Raw genomic sequence first — 18,910 nt, forward strand, 5'->3', positions numbered from 1 at the left:
ACTTAACAACATACGCAGAACAGTCCATCCAACAACAGTGAAATACACATCCCCCTATATAAATGGAACATTCTCCAGCATAAACTACATGTTAAACCACAGAACAAGCCTTAGCAACTTCAAGAAAACTGAAACTACACACAGTATCTTTTCTGATCACAGTAAATGAAACCAGAAAGCAACAGCACAAGGAAGATGGGAAAACCCACAAATGTGCGAAAGTTTAACAACATATACTTAAGCAATCAATGGGTCAGAAAAGAAGGCACAGGGGAAATTAGAAAACATCTTGAGACAGAAAAAATGACAACACAACATGACAAAAGTTATGGGGTACAATGAAAGCAATGCTGGGAGTTTATAACTATAAATGTGTACCTTAAAAAGGAAGAAAGATCACAAATCAACTATATAATTTTACACCTCAAGGAGCTAGAAAAAGAACAAACGAAAACCAAAGCCAGCACAGGAAGAAAATAATAAAGATTAAAGCAGAGATTAAAAAAATAACAGAAAAGACAACAGAAAAAAAATCAACATAACTGTATTTGCTTTTTAAAAGATCAAGAAAACTGACAAATACTTAGATAGATTAAGAGAAAAAGATGAAAATAACTAAAATCAGAAATAAAAAATGGGATATTACAATCAATGCCCCAGAAACAAACAGGATTATAAGAGGACATTATGAACCATTGTTTGTAAAGTAACTGGACAACCTAGAAGAAGTGAATCAATTCCTAGAAACACACAATCCACCAGAACCGAATCAAGGAGAAATAGAAAACCTGATAGACCAATAATGAGATTGAGTCAGTAATCACTAACTCCCCACACACACACACAGAAAAAACAACAGGAACAGATAGTTTCAATGGAGAACTCCACCAAACATTTAAGGAATTAATACCAATCTTTCTCAAATCATTCCAAAAATGTTGAAGAAAAGGTAACACTTTCAAACTCATTTTACCCTGATATTAAAGGCACCAAAAGAAAAGAATATTACAAGCCAGTTTCCCAGATGAATGCAGACACAAAATTCCTCAACAAAATACTAGCAAAACGAACTCAACAGCACATTAGAAGGACTGTGTGATACAGTCAAATGGGGTTTATCCCTTGGATGCATGGATAGTTTAACATACAATTAACTAACAAAATTAATCAATGCAATAAAACACATTAACATGAATGAAGGACAAAAATCACATCATCATCTCTATAGGGGCATAAAAATTCAACCCTCTTTCATGATAAAAACACTCAAAGAACTAAGAGTAGAAAGAAATTACCTCAACATAATAAAAGCCATATAAGTAAAGTCCACAATGAACATCATACTCAGTGGTGAACAGCTGAAATCTCTTCTTCTAAGGTAAGCAACAAGACAAGGAAGCCCACTCTCACCACTACTATTCAACACACTGGAAGTCATAGCCAGAGCACTTAAGAAACAAGAAGAGATTAAAGGCATCCAAATCAGAAAGAAATAAAATTATCTCTGTTTGCAGATAGCATGATTTTGTACATGGAAAACCCAAAAGATCACACACACACACACACACACACACACACACAACTGGGAGAACTAATAAACAAATTCAACAAAGTTCCAGGACACAAGATCAAGAAACAAAATTCAGTTTAATCACTACACACTAACAAAGAACAATTTGAAAAGGAAATTAAGAGAACAATTCCATTGACATTAGCATCAAAAAAGAATAAAATACTGAGGAATAAACTCAAGAAAGGAGTCAAAAGACTTCTACACTACAAACTACAAATCATTGCTGAAAGAAATTAAAAAGAAATACAAATAAATGGAAACACAAATAAATGGAAAGACATCTGTCTACACAGACTGGAATACGAAATATTGTTAAGAGGTCCACGCTATCTGAGATGGTTAATTTTATGTGTCAGCTTGACTGGTCCACAGAGTGCCTAGATATTTAGTCAAACATTATTCTGGGTGTTTCTGTAGGGTGCTTTTCCATGAGATTAACATTTAAGTCAGTCAACTGGATAAAACAGATTTCCACAGGATAATGTGGGTGGGCTTTACCTAATCAGTTGGTAGTCTCAATAAAGCAAAAAAGGCAAACTTTCCTCATGTAAGAGAATTCCTCCTACGTGAAAGCCTTTGGACTGGGACATCAGCTTCTTTTACTGCCTAGAGATCCAAACTGAAATATCAGCTCTATTGGTTTGGTTCTTAGGCCTTCTAACATTGACTAGAGCTAAACCACTGGCTCTTCTGGGTCTCCAGCTAGCCAACTCACCCTCCAGATCTTGGGACTTTACCAGCCTCTATAATTGAATGAGTCAATTCTTTTTCACACACACACACACACACACACACACACACACACACACACTCCATTGGACCTGTTCTTCCAGCATACTACCCAGACTGATTGACACACTGCAAACTCTATCAAAATCTCAATGGCATGTTTTACAGAAAAAGAAAACTTCATCCTAAAATTTAAATAGAATCTAAAGAGATCTTTAATAGGAAAAGCAATTTGGAAAAAGAAAAAATGTAGAGAACTCACACTTCCTGATTTCAATATATTACAAAGCTACAGTAATCAAAACTGTGTGGTACTGCCATATTAACAAATAGACCAATGGACTAAAATAGACATCTTAGAAATATACCCTCACTTATAGAGGATGTGCCAGACAGCAGACTTGCTGGAAGAGAATAAAAGGAGCTTTTTTTTTTTTTTTTTTTTTTTAGTTTTAAGATATTTGGATCAAAGCAAGGGCTCTGGAGTCAGATTGCTTGATTTTAATGCTATCACTGATCCACACAAGTCAAACGACCTTGGCTCAGTGACTGAACCTCTCAGTACCTGTTTCCTCACCTGTAAGAGGCTGGTAATCACTGGTACTATAGTCCTAGGAATATCACAAGGAACCATTGAGTGCCAGGCACAGGGTCCCTGCTGTATAAGTTGATTTTAAGAGATTCTGCCAAATTACCTCCCAAATAGATTTCTTGCACCACCACCACAGGGGTTTGCTCCTAACTTCTCCCACTCTCAGAATGGTTAACCTCTAGAAAGGTTGTCTTCCTCGTGTGTGAAACGTGATTAGTTGTTTTAGTTTACATCTCAAGAATCAGCAGTCATGACCACCTGTGCGACTGTAACTGGACCCTAAGATTCTCTCTTCTTTCAATTGCCTCAGATCGGAGAAAGAGCTGAGGGAGCAAGGTCAACCCCAGTCTGTCCCCCAAATCTGCCTGCCAAGAACATTTGATGGAGCAGTTGAGGCACAGATGTTACAGAACAAAACTACAACCCCTTTGTCCTCTGGCCACTTAGGGAGAAGTACGCCGACCACTAACCACTGAGTGCGGGATTCCTCTGCCCACTCTCCCATTGGGTCATAAGACTTGTGGTGAAAGGGAGGCTGGCAAATGATTTCAGCACGTGCTAGGCGCCCAGCGCCTCCATCCTGACGTTTCATCCTCAGCTCCCAGGAGACCAGCGCCCTCAGCACCCTCCTGCCTCCCATTCCACCCATTTTGTACACAGTCGGGGCTCAGGGCTGTGACTCTAACCAGAAAGCAGAGGTGGGACAGGAGGAGGTGGGAAGAGAAGCTTGACAGACGTATACTCGCAGCTTCACCTTCACCCACCAACTCCAAACTGCCGGGATGGTCCTTGGGCTTGGCAGCAAGCCAGAGGAGGCTGCCGACCCCATTGGTTACACCTCGAGGGGACAGCCAAACAAGGCACGTGCTGATTGGCAGGAACCGGACCAATGAGGAGGCAGCAGCTCTGGCACACTGAAAGTCTCGCGTTATTTGCGGCCATCTCCTGTGTGTGGTGCTGCTGGTGCTTGACGGCGAGCTCCAGTCCACGCTCGCCTCACCTGCAGTGACCATAACCGCCGCCGCCACCGTGACCCGGTTGATAAATCGTCGCCGCCCCGGGTCCGGCGGCCACCCAGATCGCGACATGAGCTCCCCAGATGATGAGGTGTCTGTTTCGGGAGCGGGTTTCAGCTCAGAGTGTGGGGAGCAGACCAGTGGCCTTGAGGCCGGCTCCGATGGCCCGCAGGGACCCAGCCTTAGCCCCGAGGCTGGGGCACTGCGAAGCTGTGAGGGTGAGGGCGGGGATGGCTTCCCAGACCCTGAGGGCTTCGAGTCAGAGCGGGAGCTGCTGGAAGCGGGAGGGCCAGGGCTGTGGGGCTGCGAAGGCCGGCCTGGGTCCCCGGCCGAAGATCAGGGGGACGCTCTGCAGCTAGCTGACGAGTCAGTGGCGGCCATCCTGCAGCAGCTGGCCGACCTGAATGTGCTGGGCACCCGCGGTTACCTGTCCCCGGAGAGCTACGCGGTCGGCAAAGTGTCTGCCTTGCGGGACCTCGAGGCCCGTCCCCGCAGTCGAGGCAGTGCCACCCAGAGGTGTGGGGAAGCGGCACAGGCTGAGGCCGGCCCTCTCCACGTCTGCGGGAACCCTAAGAGAGGCACTAGAAGTAGGTTGAACGTGGCTGTGGATCGCCAGTGGGCCCCCTCAGAAAGCCAAGCTGGGCTGCTGTCCGACCCCAAGTCCTCTGATGAGTTCAGTGAGATAGAGTGGATGAGGGTGAGCATTTATCCCAAAGACGGAGGCCAGGCCAAGCTCAACAGCCCTGAGGATCCTGGGAACCCACCCAGACACTTGTGTGTCCAAGGCAGGGAGAATCTCCTTAACGTGCCAGGCACTTGCCAGTCCTCGGCTCCACGAGGATTAATTTCGGTTGAGGGCAGGCAGGGCAGGCAGAGCGACACAGAGCAGGAGGACATCTCTCCCCCTAAGAAAATGCAGAGTGTGCTTTGGGGGGAGGGGGGCAGCCTGCCCAGCTACCCGGGAGTGGCAGTAGTATCAGCTACTGCAGCTGCCTGTACAGGCAGCAGGCAGCGGCCCACTCCTAGGAGGAAGGGGGTCCAGGAGAAGAAATCCCTTGAGGGCATCTCCAAACCTGCCATGGAGAGAAACTTCCCTTCCTGGGGGCAGAGAATCTCGGCCACTCCCCTGGAACCGGCCACCTTTCCCCCAATCTCTGGCATCCCACTACTCGGGAGGTCCAAGAAGTATGCCTTGGTCCCTTGGGGAGCTGAAGAGTCCGAGCACACCGGCTCTGGGAAGAAACCCGTGGCTAGGCGGGCCCGGGAGTCGGTAGCAGCAATGGCGGTGTCAGGAGAAGACAACGACCCAAATAGAGACCCATTCCCAAAGGGCCAAGTGAGTAGGCCAGACCCCTCCTCTCTCCCCACTCTTCCCCCTCCCACCCTGCCCAAGACACAGATCTTCACCCGGTGCTCCTTCTCTCCATCCCTCAGGGGTCATCATTGGGTGACCCTCAGTCACTGGGTCATTAGGATGCCAGATTGGGATCCTTTCACTAGGGACAAAAGTTAAGGTAGCATTTTGGGTGTGCCGAGCTCGGTTCTCCACCTTTGTCCTATTTCCAGCCTCCTCCACGAGGCTGGGGCTGGAGTGGAAGGGAGAGCTGGTAGCTGAATTGATTTGAGGGGACCCCTTAAAAGCGTCACAGAGCTTCGGTGTTTAGATGCATCACTTTCCTGAATCCTACTTCCTAGCTCTTCCCCAAACCGCCTTGCAGGGGCCTCAGGCTTTCTCAGTGCCACATGTTGTCCCCAGCTCAGTTCTGCCTACAGGCCTGGGGCTGACTGACAGAGAATGTGCTAAAGAGATCAGCCTTTCAATACTCTTTCCAATTCCCTGCCTCAGCTCTGTCTTGAATCACATGAGCTCTCACAAACACAGACATATAAATGCACTGGTACACACACGCACACACACACACACATCCTTACTCTAGATCAGTGAGAAATCTTGTTTTTAGCTTACCACTGACAGGCCATGGCCATCTTCTCCAACGGTCCCTCATGGAGAACCTGGCAGGGCCAACCTCAACATCAGAGGCACACAGGATTCAAGAAACTCAGAGCCCGTGGCCATGAACAAGGGAGAAGTCATGCCCAGAGGGCCTGGCCCCTCAGGTGAGTGTCCTGGGTTTTGATATGGGGGAGGAGGCCAGGGATGAGGGCAGAAACCTCTGTATCTGACTCACTCTCTCTTCTGGGGGCTCAGCCTTGCTCTCAGGCCACTTCTCCCATGAGAAACAGGGTGTCACCAGGGCTCGACCTGGCCCCATCACCTTCTGTGTGGAATTTGTTTAGCAGGGGTGATTGGTGGCAGTGCCCCTACAGCTACTCTGGGCGTAGACCTGCAGGCTAATAGCCTTTTCTGTGAACTGCTGTTCGCCCACATTGCTCTCCCAGCTGCTGGTTGTGGCTGCCGCTCTGGGAGGCTCGAATGCAGAGCCTCCATCATGGTGAAATGGCTGCCCTAAGGAATAGAGGGGCAGGCCCAGAGAGAAGGTTGGCACTGCCTCCCAGGCAGAGCAGGGGAGACGTGATGCTAGCAGAGGCTGGTACTGCCTCACCTCACGTTAGAGCCTGCTTGGCGGTTTCCACCTCACTGGGAACCTGGGAAGCTGGATTGTGTGTCCTTTCCCTGTCAGGTGACCAGGAACCAACTGACCATGGCCCAAGACTGAAAAGGCAGCAGCAGCCACGCAGAAGGCAGGGCTGTCCTCGGGTAATGTTTCTTCTGGCTCCTATGAATGCACACCCAAACACCATGGTGGGATCTGAGTCCAAGTGCAACTGACTTGTGTGGGCCGCCCCCCCAGCCCCATCCCGCACCCCAGGGAGGGAGCCCACCTCCATTCCACTGAGGAATGTCTTTCTCTTACCCGTCTAGACACCTGGTTTGGGATGAGGACCCGGGGAAGAGGAGAGGAGGAGGAGAGGGGAGGCGGGTGTATACTAACCATTTCTGTTCCTCCTTTGTCTGCTGGCCTAGTGTCTGGTGCTACAGAGAGAAATAGACGACCTTAAGGAGCAACTTGGTATGAGGAACCAGGGACAGAGAGCAGCGGGTTCTTAGTGCAGAAGTGGGGTGGGCCCTTGGAGTGAGGTGGGCTGAAGGTGCCGGGGGCCTTGTAGCGATCAGCATTCCTGTGGGGAGGAGAACCTATCAAGCCTGTCCCTGGAACGTGCGGTGCATGTCCAGCTGGGCGTGTGGACAAGTAGCAAAGTACTGTGTGGACAGTGTGCATACTCTGCCAGCCAGACGAGTCCTAGAGAGCTCCTTCTGATAGGACTTGTAGAGATGCCTTGTTGATCTGGTGTGGCCCCTAAGGGTCTTGTTGGATTGTTTGCGAGACAATTTTTGAATGGTTTGGGCATGGCCCCGAGCTTGAGAGCTGCTGGCACATTATGTTTCCTTTTAGGAAATGGCTCCACATTTAATTCCGGTAGTGGGGAGTGATCAGGCCCAGAGCTCTTTGCATCGGGGCTGGGGGTAGGTGGGTTTCAGGTTGCAAGGCTAGGTGGTTCCCCACGGAGACAGGGGGACAGTCTTCTATGTCTGTCTTTCTGGACCACCTGTTCATGCCTTTCCCTGTTGCAGCCTCCATGCGGTACCTGGCTGACAAGTTCCAGATCGTTTGAAGTGAGTGTTACACACTGCATACCCCTTTCCACAACATTGGCTGTTGAGCAGGGCTGTGGGCTGCCCTGGCTTGAGGCTCTTCCCTGACTCTGCTGTTTTACAGGTTGAGCCCAGTATCTTCCTGCAAGAGGAGCAGCTGTTACCTCCGGGGCCGGCAAGCTGCGGCTAAGCTTGTTGCCTCTTGTTCTGCCTCCACCAGGGCATCCTCTGCCCTTGTTTTGCCCCCTCTCTGCCCCAGTTTCACAGCAGTTTTTGATTAAAGGTCTTCTCATATTCTGTGCTCTACCCTGTCTCTGGTAAGTAGGGGGAGGGGGAGGGGGGCAAGTCCTGGTGGGGAGCCACTCCATATCAGGGCCTGTTGCAGAGCAGTACTTCTGGCATCCTGCGGTGGGGATTCCGGGTCAGCCCCTGCTACCATCCGGGTCAGCCTCTGCTACCATCCGGGTCAGTCTCTGCTACCATCCAGACCAGCAGGGAAACGGAGTGCCCCTGGTCTGGGTTCACTGAGGGCCTTGTCTGGCCACATTGACCCATCCTCCCATTCCCTTAAAGGCTTCTTCTAGTTCTTTAAACTCGCTCCTCTGGGATTTGCCGGTTCCCATCCATCGTTGACATTCTGCCTCCCCATTGGAAGGAACTCATGACTCACAGAGCTCCATCCCATCCTGCTTGCCGCACTGGATTCATGTCCTAATTACCCTGACCACTCTCTTTTCCACTGGAGTACCCTCGATCCCTCCCCTGAATTGCCATTGGTGACCTTGCGTGCACGTGTAGTTCAGCAGGTGAAAACAGGCACAGGTGCCCTCATCTCTCCCTTCCCAGGCTCTGCCCTCTCATTGGAGTCCCTACTGCTGGTACCACCCCCACCCCCGCCCCACGCCCACCTTGCACTCTGGAACCTGCACACAGTCCTCCTCTCCTCTTTAGCCCTCACCCCTGAGACTGAGGCACCAATAGTTTCACTTCTCCTTCTTTGGATTCAATGAAGGACTTTGGCATGAAGCCTGGACCCAGTGACCTGGGGAGCAGGAGGGAAGCTACAGGGAACACAGGAGACAGGCTAGTCTCTGGGCTGGAGGTCAGGAGATGCATCTGTTTGGTGCCAACCTGGCTCAGACTGCACCCTGGCAGCTAGAGATGGATGGTGGTCTTCTGTGTTTTCACATCCTCCCTGCCCTAGCCAGCTGACCACCCTCGCCTCCAGCCTGAGCCTCTCTATACCCTTGAGTGGAAATGGGCCCATCATGCTCTATCGCAAGTGTGGTTAGTAAGTCTCTGTTCTTGCAGGGTCCCTGTCAAATACTGTTCCACCAGACCCATGACACAGATCTTCCAACAAATGATATTTCCCGGAGTATCCCAGCTCAGTATCCCAGACTACTTCTTTAGGGAACATGACAATGAGTCTGAACACTGTGTTCAATTTCCCCCTCGCTGGAATTTGGGGAGCACTTCGTTTCCCTCAGCCAGCACTCCAGGACTGTGCCAGCCTGAGACTCAGAGAGACAGATCTGTGTTGGAGTGAACTGAGGGTAAGTTATGCCTGATGCCATTCCTGACAGACCAAGGTTTTATTACACAAAAGGGGGTGTGAGGGTAGGTAGCACAGAGTTGGTGCCTGGACATCTCTCTGTGTGAATAAAAGTCAGCAAGGATAATGCCCTTGAGGTATAAGGATGTGATTCGGGGAGAAAAGAAAGTAGAGACTGGTCCAGATTCCGTAAGGCATTGAGTGAGCAAGAAGCCAGAGTCGGATCCCCAATATTCAAGGGGTGTTGTCATGTTCCCAAAATGTAGGACAGGGATGATGCAGGAGTCACCACACCTCAGGACAGGGTGTTGGGACTCTCACAGAGTTGGAGTCGCTGGAGGAGGCTCTGGATCCTACCTTGGCATTCTATGATATCTGCCAACGGCTGAGGGTGTGGATGAATGAAAATGGGAAGGGTGGCTCTGGAGAGCACCAGGGATACTGCTGCTCATCTTAGAAATAGGAGACCACCCAACATGAATTAACCGAGGCAGGCACAAGAAGGGTGCCATGAAGAAGCGAATTTAGAAGTGACTCCATCTGCACAATGGGGAGCACTGCACCCATATTCTCACGTTGATTCCCTTCCAGGCCTCTTGGAATGAGGTCAGGTGGACAGTCTACGTGTGGGTTGGAATAGTAGACACCTGAGGGTCAGAAAAGAACATGGGTGGGACTTACTCCTTCCACTCTCAGACTCCTCCCTGGAGCAGTTGGGCTTGATCACTTAGTTTAGAGCTGATCCAGTGGTTATTGCCTGGTGGTGTAGCACTTCTAGCTATTGTCCGAGTGAGTAAATTTGGCAGAGACCACCCAGCTGAGGTCTCTACCACTGAGACATGTAGGTAAGTTGTGCCCGGGGAGTCCAGCACCAGCATCAGCCCCAACCTTGGGCAGAGAGGGGCCCGGGACTGTGGTCACCAGGGTGAGGAAGTGGAGAAGCTCAGGGAAGTGGAGGTGCAAGGGCATGAACACAACCCCTCATTCACTTTTTACCAGGCCCCCTTCCCTCCTCTGAGCACACAGTTCAGACCAACTACCTCACTATAATGTTGCTGGAAACATAGACATCACAGGCCTTGGCTCAGCCCCAAGCCTTCCACTTCCAGTGGGAAATCTGTGGCAGGGCCTGAGGCACAGGTTAATGAAATCCATCTGGGCCCCAGGGGGTAGGAGGAATGCAGAAGCCCGGCCTCATTCAGTGCACCCCTGTTGCCTTTCCCCTTCAGCTTTGGAGAGCCCTAGGCCCCATCCTGCATGGTTCTGCTGCCTGTCCAACTCCAGGGAAGATGCTCCCTCCCTATCACACCCCCACCCTACCACCATCAGCCCAGGTCTACCTCTTTCTCTGGACTATTGAGGGAGACTGGCACAAACAAAGAATTTACAGTAGGTGAGCCTTGAAGACAGCACTGGCTGCGGTGGTCACAGTAATCATGCCCCCAAATGTCCAAGTCCTAATCCCTGCATTTGGCTTATATGTTCCTTTGCATGATAGCAGTTGGTTAAGCTTGCAGATGCAATAAAGGCTGCTACTCAGCTGACTTAAAGTGGGGACACTCTCACCTCCAATGGGCAGGTCCGGCCAGGCACTCTGGGCCTGCCAGGGTTGCCAGGTGGACTGTCCCTGTGTGACCCAGGGAGCAGCGTTTGAGTGACTACAGTGTACTTGTTGTACCTGTGCTTGTGCAATGTTGACTTCCTGGTAAGTACTGCTCAGATGCAGATGCAGGACTTTTACAAAGAAGATTCACTTTCTTTCAAAAGATTTACCCTTTCTCATTCATAAAACAACCTTTCCAAACATAGAAGAGAAATTGCATTGAATTAAATGTGAGTTAAACAGACAACACATATACACATTATAGACAGCATAAGCCTTCAATCTGACGAATAGGTAGGTAACAATCAACCCATGTCACTATACTCAGGTGACATGTACATTGCACATCCAGGAGTCACCTATATATCCTTTTCCCTCACAGAATCCTCATGGATAAGTCTACCTACTTCCTATTCCATTTACTTGACATTCTTGAGGAGTCCAAACTATATATAGAGAAAACAGATGGGGTGTTGCCTGTGTCTGGGGATTGACAAAGGGGTTAAATGACAAGAAACCAGAAGCAATTTTGCAGGTGATGAAAATGGTTTTTATTTCAATTGTGGTGGTGGTACCATAAGAGTATGTGCTTACAGCGGCCAGAGACCTTGTAAGTAAATTGTATCTCAATAATTCCATATTATTGTTATACTAATATCCTTTTTCAAGAGCACAAGAGACAGTTTTGCGCATGGTCATCACTAAATGGTCAATACCAAAATCAAATTGATTACAGTCTTTGTAGCTCAAGATGGAGAATCTGTATATAGTCAGAAAAAAACAAGACCTGGAGTTGACTGTGGCTCCGATCATCAGATTCACATAGCAAAATTCAGGCTAACCTAAAAATGTGGTGAAAACTTCTAGACCAGTCAGGTATGACCTAAGGCAAATCCACTATGATAATGCAGCAGAGGCGACAAATGGATTCAAGGGATTAGAACTTGTAAACAGTGTGTCTGAAGAATGATGGACTGAGGTCTGTAATACTGTACAGGAGGCTGTGAACAAAACCATTCAAATAGAAAAGCAAGAGGGCAAAGTGGTAGGAGGCCTTACAAATAGCTAAAGAAAGAAGAGAAGCAAAGATCAAGGGAGAAAGGGACAGGTATATCAAACTAAACAGACATTTCGAAAGAACAACTTGGAGAGACAAGAAAGCCTTCTTCAATGAATAGTGTATAAAACTAGAAGAAAAAACAGAAGAGGAAATTACTAGAGATCTCCTCAAGATAATTGGAGATATCAAGGGAACATTTTTTTCCCAAAGTTGGGCACAATAAAGGACAGAAACGGAAGAGAACTAGTGAATGCTGAAGAGATCAAGAAGATATGGAAAGAATATTCAGAAGAACTGTACAAAAAAGATCTTAATGTACTGGATTACTGCGATGGTGTGGTCACCACCCAGAGCAACCTATTCTGGAGAGTAAAGTCAAGCAGGCCTTAGGAAGCACTGCTCTTAATAAAGCTAGTGGATGTGACAGCATTCCAGTAGAACTTCTCAAAACCCTAAAGGATGATGCCATCTAAGTGTTGCATTCACTATGTCAGCAAACCTGGAAGACCTAGCAGTGGCCACAGGACTGGAAAAAGTCAATCCACATCCCAATTCCCAAAAAGAGTAGTACCAAAGAATGTGCTAACCATCAGACAATTGCACTCGTCTGCCATGCTAGTAAGGAAATGCTTAAAATCTTGCATGCTAGGCTTCAGCATTATGCGAACCAAGAACATCCAGATGTCCAAGTTGGGTTTAGAAAAGGAAGAGAAACCAGAGATCAAATTGCCAACATTTGCTGGATCATAGAGAAACCAAGGGAATTCCAGGAAAACATCTACCTCTGTTTGATCAACTACGCCAAGGACTTTGTCTGTGTGGATCATGATAAGCTGTGGAAAGCTCTTAGAGAGATGGGAATACCAGACCATCTTACCTGTCTCCTGAGAAACCTGTATGTGGGTCAAGAAGAAACACACACTGTATGGAACAACTGACTGGTTCAGGATTGAGAAAGGAGTATGACAGGGCTGTCTGCTGTCACCCTGTTTGTTTAATCTATATGTTGAGCATATCATGAGAAATGCTGGGCTGGATGATTTACAAGCTGGAATCAAGATAGCCAGGAGAAAGCTCAACACCCTCAGATATGCAGGTGATACCAATCTAATGGCAGAAAGGGCAGAGGAACTAAAGAGCCTCTTGATGAAGGTGAAGGAGGAGAGTGGAAAAAGTCGGCTTAAAACTAAATAGTGGGGGGGGGGGGGAGATCATGGCATCCCATCCCGTTCCTTCCTGGCAAATAGAGGAGGGGACGGTGAAAATGGTGACAGCTTTCCTCTTCTTGGGCTCTAAAATCACTGCGGATGGTGACTGCAGCCATGAAATCAGAAGACGTTTGCTTCTTGGCAGGAAAGCTATGACAAACCTAGACAGTGTGTTGAAAATCAGACACATTACTCTGCTGACAAAGATCCATATAGTCAAGGCTATGGTCTTCCCAGTGGGCACATATGGTTGTGAGTGTTGGAGCGTAAAGAAGGCGGAGCCCCAAAGAATCGATGCCTTCAAAGTGTGGTGCTGGAGAAGACTACCACGAGTCCCTTGGACAGCAAGGAAATCAAACCAGTCAATCTTAAGTGGAATGAACAGTCCTCATTGGGAAGGCATGATGCTGAGCTGAAACTCCATTATTTTGGTCATCTGATATGTACAGCTGACTCATTGGAAAAGTCCCTGATGGTGGGAAAGACTGAGGGCAGAAGGAGAAGAGGGCATCAGAGGATGGGATGGCTGGATGGCATCACCGATGCAGTGGACATGAACTTAGGCAAACTTCGGGAGATGGTGAGGGACACGGAGGCCTGGCAAGCTGCAGCCCATGGGGTCGCCAAGAGTCAGACACAACTGTGCGGCTCAACATCAACAACAAACCCATATTCTTGAACAATGATAAAAGGTAGAAATCACCTGCAGCAAAAAACAGAACTGTAGAAAAAAACAAACATGTGGAGGCAAAGTCAGTGAAGAAATCAAAGAGTAAATCATAATATACCTATAGGGAAATGAAAGGGAAAACACAAACCCTATGGAAGGCAGCAAAAGCAGTTCTAAGAGGGAATTTTGTAGCAATACAATCTTACCTCAGGAAACAAGAAAAACCTCAAATAAACAACCTAACCTTACACCTAAAGCAATGAGAGAAAAAGGAACAAAGAAAATGGAAAGTTAGCAGAAGGGTAGAAATCAAAGATCAGAGCAGAGATATAAGCAATAGAGATTAAGAAAGCAACAGATGAGATCAATGAAACTACTTTGGCCACCTGATGTGAAGAACTGACTCATTGGAAAAGACCATGATGCTGGGAAAGATTGAAGGTGAGAGGAGAAGGGGACGACAGAGGATGAGATGATTGGAGAACATCCCTGACTCGATGGACAGGAGCTTGAGTAAGCTTCAGGAGTTGGTGATGGACAGGGAAGCCTGGCGTGCTGCAGTCCATGGGGTTGCAAATAGTCGGACACAACTGAGTGACTGAACTGAAGTGAATAAAACTAAAAGCTGGTTCTTTGAAAGGATAAGCAAAATTGATAGACCTTTTGCCAGACCCATCAAGAATAAAAGGGAGGGGGGATGGGGGGCAAGTGGAGGGGACGGCCCAGACGCACGTCATCCACGGCCCCTCCGGACTGGAGGGACTCGTGAGAGCTGAAGCCCAGAAATCCGGGGGTGGATAAGACACCGCATCCCCTCCAATTCCCGTAAGCACCCCTTGCTCCATCCTGAGCCCAAATACCTCAGCTAGCCCGTGTACCCCTACTCTTCACACTCCAAACTCAGCCGGGACAGACCTCTGCCGCCGCCACTTCCCACCCGGCTGGAAAAGCTCAGAGGTCCTGTCCCCCTTTCCTCTGAGAGACACTATTTGGTGACCACAAGAGGATTCAGTCACTCAGGAGAAAGCTTCCAGAGCTTTGGCCACAACTAGATTCCTAGACTACAAATTTTTAGGGAAAAGGCTGAAACCCACATTCCATGTGTAGCCAGGGAGTGGGGACAGATGGGGTACCTCAAGATGGGGGGAGCCCTTCCTCTGACTGGTGCCCTGCTCCTGCAAAGTCCCAGTCTCTTTCTTGAGAAGCTGTTGATTTTCCTTGCTGTCCTGGGATGGTCTAGGGAGAGTCACCTTGACAAAGTCAGAGGGGTACCCAATGTCAACCCACTCTCACCACCAGAGGGCAGCAGCCAGCCAGACGTTTGCTCCTTCCCCTGTCTAGTCTGGCTCACAGTAGTGGTCCAGATGTCTCCCAGCTGCATCTAGTTTCTCATTTAAACCCAGGGTGGAGGGGAGCAAATGGGAGTTGTAGGTTTGAAGCAGCATTGGTGAAGCCCCCATGAAGCCAAATCCTGTCCCCAAAGTCACATAGCAAAATCTGGCAGAAATATCAACCTGACTCTTGGCGGACTGCCAGTCTCTAGAAGCACCATTGAGTGAGACAGTCCTAGATCACCTGTGGTACCCAGGGGTCCTAGCCCTTCAGCTGCAGTGGATGCCCAGCCCTGGGCATCTGCCTCTTCCCTTTTGAGGACAGAGGGCAGGCAAGGCTGTGACCAAGTGTTCGTGAACCAGGCTTTGCCCAATAGAAACATGGTAGCCTTGGGCAAGTTATTTAATCTCTTGAGTCCTTTTCATCTGCTGGATCCATGGAATTGTGTTGAGCAAGGACAGAATATGAGTGAAGCTGATTTGTAAGCCATGATGTACCATACACAAGAAAGGGGCAATGAACATATAGGGGAAAAAACACTGGTCTCAGACTCTGAGATCTGGTTTTGAGATCTCTCTGCTATATATAGTGTGTGATGTTTGCACAAGTTGGTTACCCTTTCTAGGTCTTCAATAATATCTGTAACCTTTCCAGCATCATGAGGGATTGTTAAGAGGATGCCTAGCAAGGGCCTTGTGGTCCTTAGCTTATTTGATGGGCTGTTTTTACTGAGTGGTTCCTGGGGCTCAGGAGAGGGGATAGGATCAGGTGGATGTTAGTGGTGGAAACAAAGCCACCTGACTGGGCACCCTCACATGGACCTTGTATGGTTGTCAGGAGCTCTGGACCGACAGCTGGAGGCCAACAATCCCTACAGGTGGTGCTCAGGGTGACGTACTGACAGTGAGCGTGTGTTTTCCAGTTGCTGGCCTCCGATGCCTGTCTAGGGACAGCAGGATGGCTGCGCGGGGCTCGCCGCGCTTCCTCCTGACCTTCGACTTTGATGAGACTATCGTGGACGAAAACAGCTCCCAGAGAGCCTGCGTGCCACCTACCGCGAGGGCTTCTACAACGAGTACATGCAGTGCGTCTTCCAGTACCTGGGTGACCAGGGCGTGCGGCCGCGAGACCTGCGCGTGGTCTACGAGTCCATCCCGCTGTCGCCCGGCATGGGCGAAATGCTGCAGTTTGTGGCCAAGCAGGGTTCCTGCTTTGAGGTTATTCTCATCTCAGACGCCAACACCTTTGGCGTGGAGAGAGCGCTGCACGCCGCCGGCCACCAAGGCCTGTTCCGCCGCATCTTCAGCAACACTTCCGGGCCCGACGCTTGGGGGCTGCTGGCGCTGCAGCCCTTCCACTCACACAGCTGCGCGCGCTGCCCCGCCAACATGTGCAAGCACAAGGTGCTCAGCGACTACCTGCGCGAATGGGCCCACGACGGCGTGCACTTCGAGCGCCTTTTCTACGTGGGCGACGGCGCCAACGACTTCTGTCCCATGGGGCTGCTGGCCGGTGGCGATGTGGCCTTCCCTCGCCGCGGCTACCCCATGCACCGCCTTATCCAGGAGGCACAGAAGGCTGAGCCCAGCTCCTTCCGCGCCAGCGTGGTACCCTGGGAAAATGCCACCGAAGTGCGCCTCCATCTGCAACAGGTGCTGAAGACGTGCTGAGGACGCGGCCTGCAGGGGGCGCCCAGCGGGAAGGGGGCCAGGAGGCTGGGGACAGGGAAAGACAAACCTAGTTTTATTAGTCCCTTTCCCTTTCGTTTTGGTGGGTCCCTCCAGGAATTTCGGGAATCCGGAGCTCGTCCATTTGGGGGCTGGAGGAGAGAGTTCGGAGCTGTCCCCGTCTATGCAGTTAACCCAGCTTGGCTGTCTCCCCCAGTTCCACTGCAAGCGAATTCTAGAGTTTGGCCCCACCAGGGTGGTGCGCAGACCCAAGCAGGCAGCAGCATTTTTCAAAAATCTTGCCCCTTCCCAACTGGGGGGAAGAGGTTGCCTGGCAGGGTAGAGAAGGAACATCTCCCACTGGGTTGCATTAACTGTTGCCTTGGGCCACATGATTTCCTTCCCCTAGACTTCTGTCAGGGGGACCCAGGTCCTGAAATTCCTCCCCCCGCCCCTTCAGCCCCGGACTCCCCGCGGAGAGGTGGTGCTCTCCACCGACGCCAGTCTCAGGCCTAGGTCTTGCTTTACCTTCTGTGACCCTACACTACACTCCTGCCTCCCCCCCATGCACGCTGTCAGCGTCCCCACAGGAAGAAATCTCAGAGGGAACAATCGCCTCCTGGTGGTGGAATGAGGTAGCACACTGTCCAGGGCTCGGGTCCGGCCAGCCAGGGACCTCAGAAAACGCGACGACGTCTCCTCCTCGCACCCCAGCCTCTTCTATGCAGCAAGAAACCAGGGACTTAACCAAAGTCGTCCCGCCGACTGGACCCTATGAACCCCTCCCCTCCCGTATGGAACAGAAAGCCATGATGTTTTAAAAGCAGAGCCAGTGAAACCCCCCCAAAAAAAAAATGGGGGGGGCGAGCAGGGCCGGGGGACTGGTGGCGTGTGCCTGTCGTGGCTGTCACCTCCGTGCGCGCACGTGTCCCTTCCCTCTGGTCCTGGCGGCAGGGAGAGGGAAGATGAAGGCACGTGGGTGCTCTCGGGGTCCTTGCGCTCTTTCCTTCAGAAAAAAAAAAAGAATAAAAGGGAGAGGGTTAAATTCAATAAAATTAGACATGGAGAAGTAAGTTGCAACTGACATCACAGAAATACACAGGATTGTAAGAGAATACAGGAAGCAAATATTTGCCAATGAAATGGACAACTTAGAAGTAATGGACCAATTATTCAGTTCAGTTCAGTTCAGTCGCGCAGTCGTGTCTGACTCTTTGCAACCCCATGAATCACAGCATGCCAGGCCTCCCTGTCCATCACCAACTCGCAGAGTTGACTCAAACTCATGTCCATCGAGTCGGTGATGCCATCTCATTTTCTACCGTCCCCTTCTCCTCCTGCCCCCAATCCCTCCCAGCATCAGGATCTTTTCCAGTGAGTCAACTCTTCGCATGAGGTGACCAAAGTACTGGAGCTTCAGCTTCAGCATCAGTCTTTCCATGAACACCCAGGACTGATCTCCTTTAGGATGGCCTGGTTGGATCTCCTTGCAGTCGAAGGGACTCTCAAGAGTCTTCTCCAACAGTACAGTTCAAAAGCATCAATTTTTCGGCGCTCAGCTTTCTTCACAGTCCAACTCTCACATCCATACATGACCACTGGAAAAACCATAGCCTTGACTAGATGGACCTTTGTTGGCAAAGTGATGTCTCTGCTTTTCAATATGCTATCGAGGTTGGTCATAACTTTCCTTCCAAGGAGTAAGTGTCTTTTAATATCATGGCTGCAATCACCATCTGCAGTGATTTTGGAGCCCCAAAAAATAGTCTGTCACTGTTTCCACTGTTTCCCCATCTATCTCCCAAGAAGTGATGGGACCTGAGGCCATGATCTTAGTTTTCTGAATGTTGAGCTTTAAGCCAACTTTCTCACTCTCCACTTTCACGTTCATCAAGAGGCTTTTTAGTTCCTCTTCACTTTCTGCCATAAGGGTGGTGTCATCTGCATATCTGAGGTTATTGATATTTCTCACGGCAATCTTGATTCCAGCTTGTGCTTCTTCCAGCCCAGCATTTCACATGATGTACTCGGCATATAAGTTAAATAAGCAGGGTGACAATATACAGCCTTGACGTACTCCTTTTGCTATTTGGAACCAGTCTGTTATTCCATGTCCAGTTCTAACTGTTGCTTCCTGATCTGCATATAGAGTGGTACAGTTTTCCAAGTATGAACCAGAGAGAAATAGAAAATACAAAGAAACACATCATATGTACTGAAATTGAAACTCTGATTTAAAATTTTCCAGAAAACAGAAGGCCAGGACCAGATGACTTCAGAGGCAAATTC

General features: G+C 49.4%; 1 protein-coding gene and 1 pseudogene across 1 annotated transcript; both read left to right on the forward strand.

Annotated features, from left to right (window-relative positions):
* Window positions 1-3,980: 3,980 nt before the first annotated feature.
* LOC133052424 (uncharacterized protein CXorf49 homolog) lies at window positions 3,981-7,546 on the forward strand. The gene is made up of 5 exons (XM_061137312.1): window positions 3,981-5,246; window positions 5,872-6,028; window positions 6,553-6,629; window positions 6,897-6,942; window positions 7,506-7,546. Exons 1-5 carry the CDS (start codon window positions 3,981-3,983, stop codon window positions 7,544-7,546), a joined length of 1,587 nt encoding a protein of 528 aa, XP_060993295.1.
* A 7,788-nt stretch (window positions 7,547-15,334) lies between these two features.
* On the forward strand, window positions 15,335-16,634 carry LOC133052762 (phosphoethanolamine/phosphocholine phosphatase-like; annotated as a pseudogene).
* The last annotated feature ends 2,276 nt before the right edge of the window (window positions 16,635-18,910 follow it).

This window comes from Dama dama, chromosome X, assembly GCF_033118175.1.
Source record: "Dama dama isolate Ldn47 chromosome X, ASM3311817v1, whole genome shotgun sequence".
NCBI lineage: Eukaryota > Metazoa > Chordata > Mammalia > Artiodactyla > Cervidae > Dama > Dama dama.

Excerpts from the sequence above, each read along its gene's own strand:
- LOC133052424 (XM_061137312.1), top strand. The coding sequence starts at position 3,981 with ATGAGCTCCCCAGATGATGAGGTGTCTGTTTCGGGAGCGGGTTTCAGC. Across the intron at positions 5,247-5,871 it reads ACCCATTCCCAAAGGGCCAA|CTTACCACTGACAGGCCATG; the intron begins GTGAGTAGGCCA and ends TCTTGTTTTTAG. Across the intron at positions 6,630-6,896 it reads GAAGGCAGGGCTGTCCTCGG|TGTCTGGTGCTACAGAGAGA; the intron begins GTAATGTTTCTT and ends CTGCTGGCCTAG.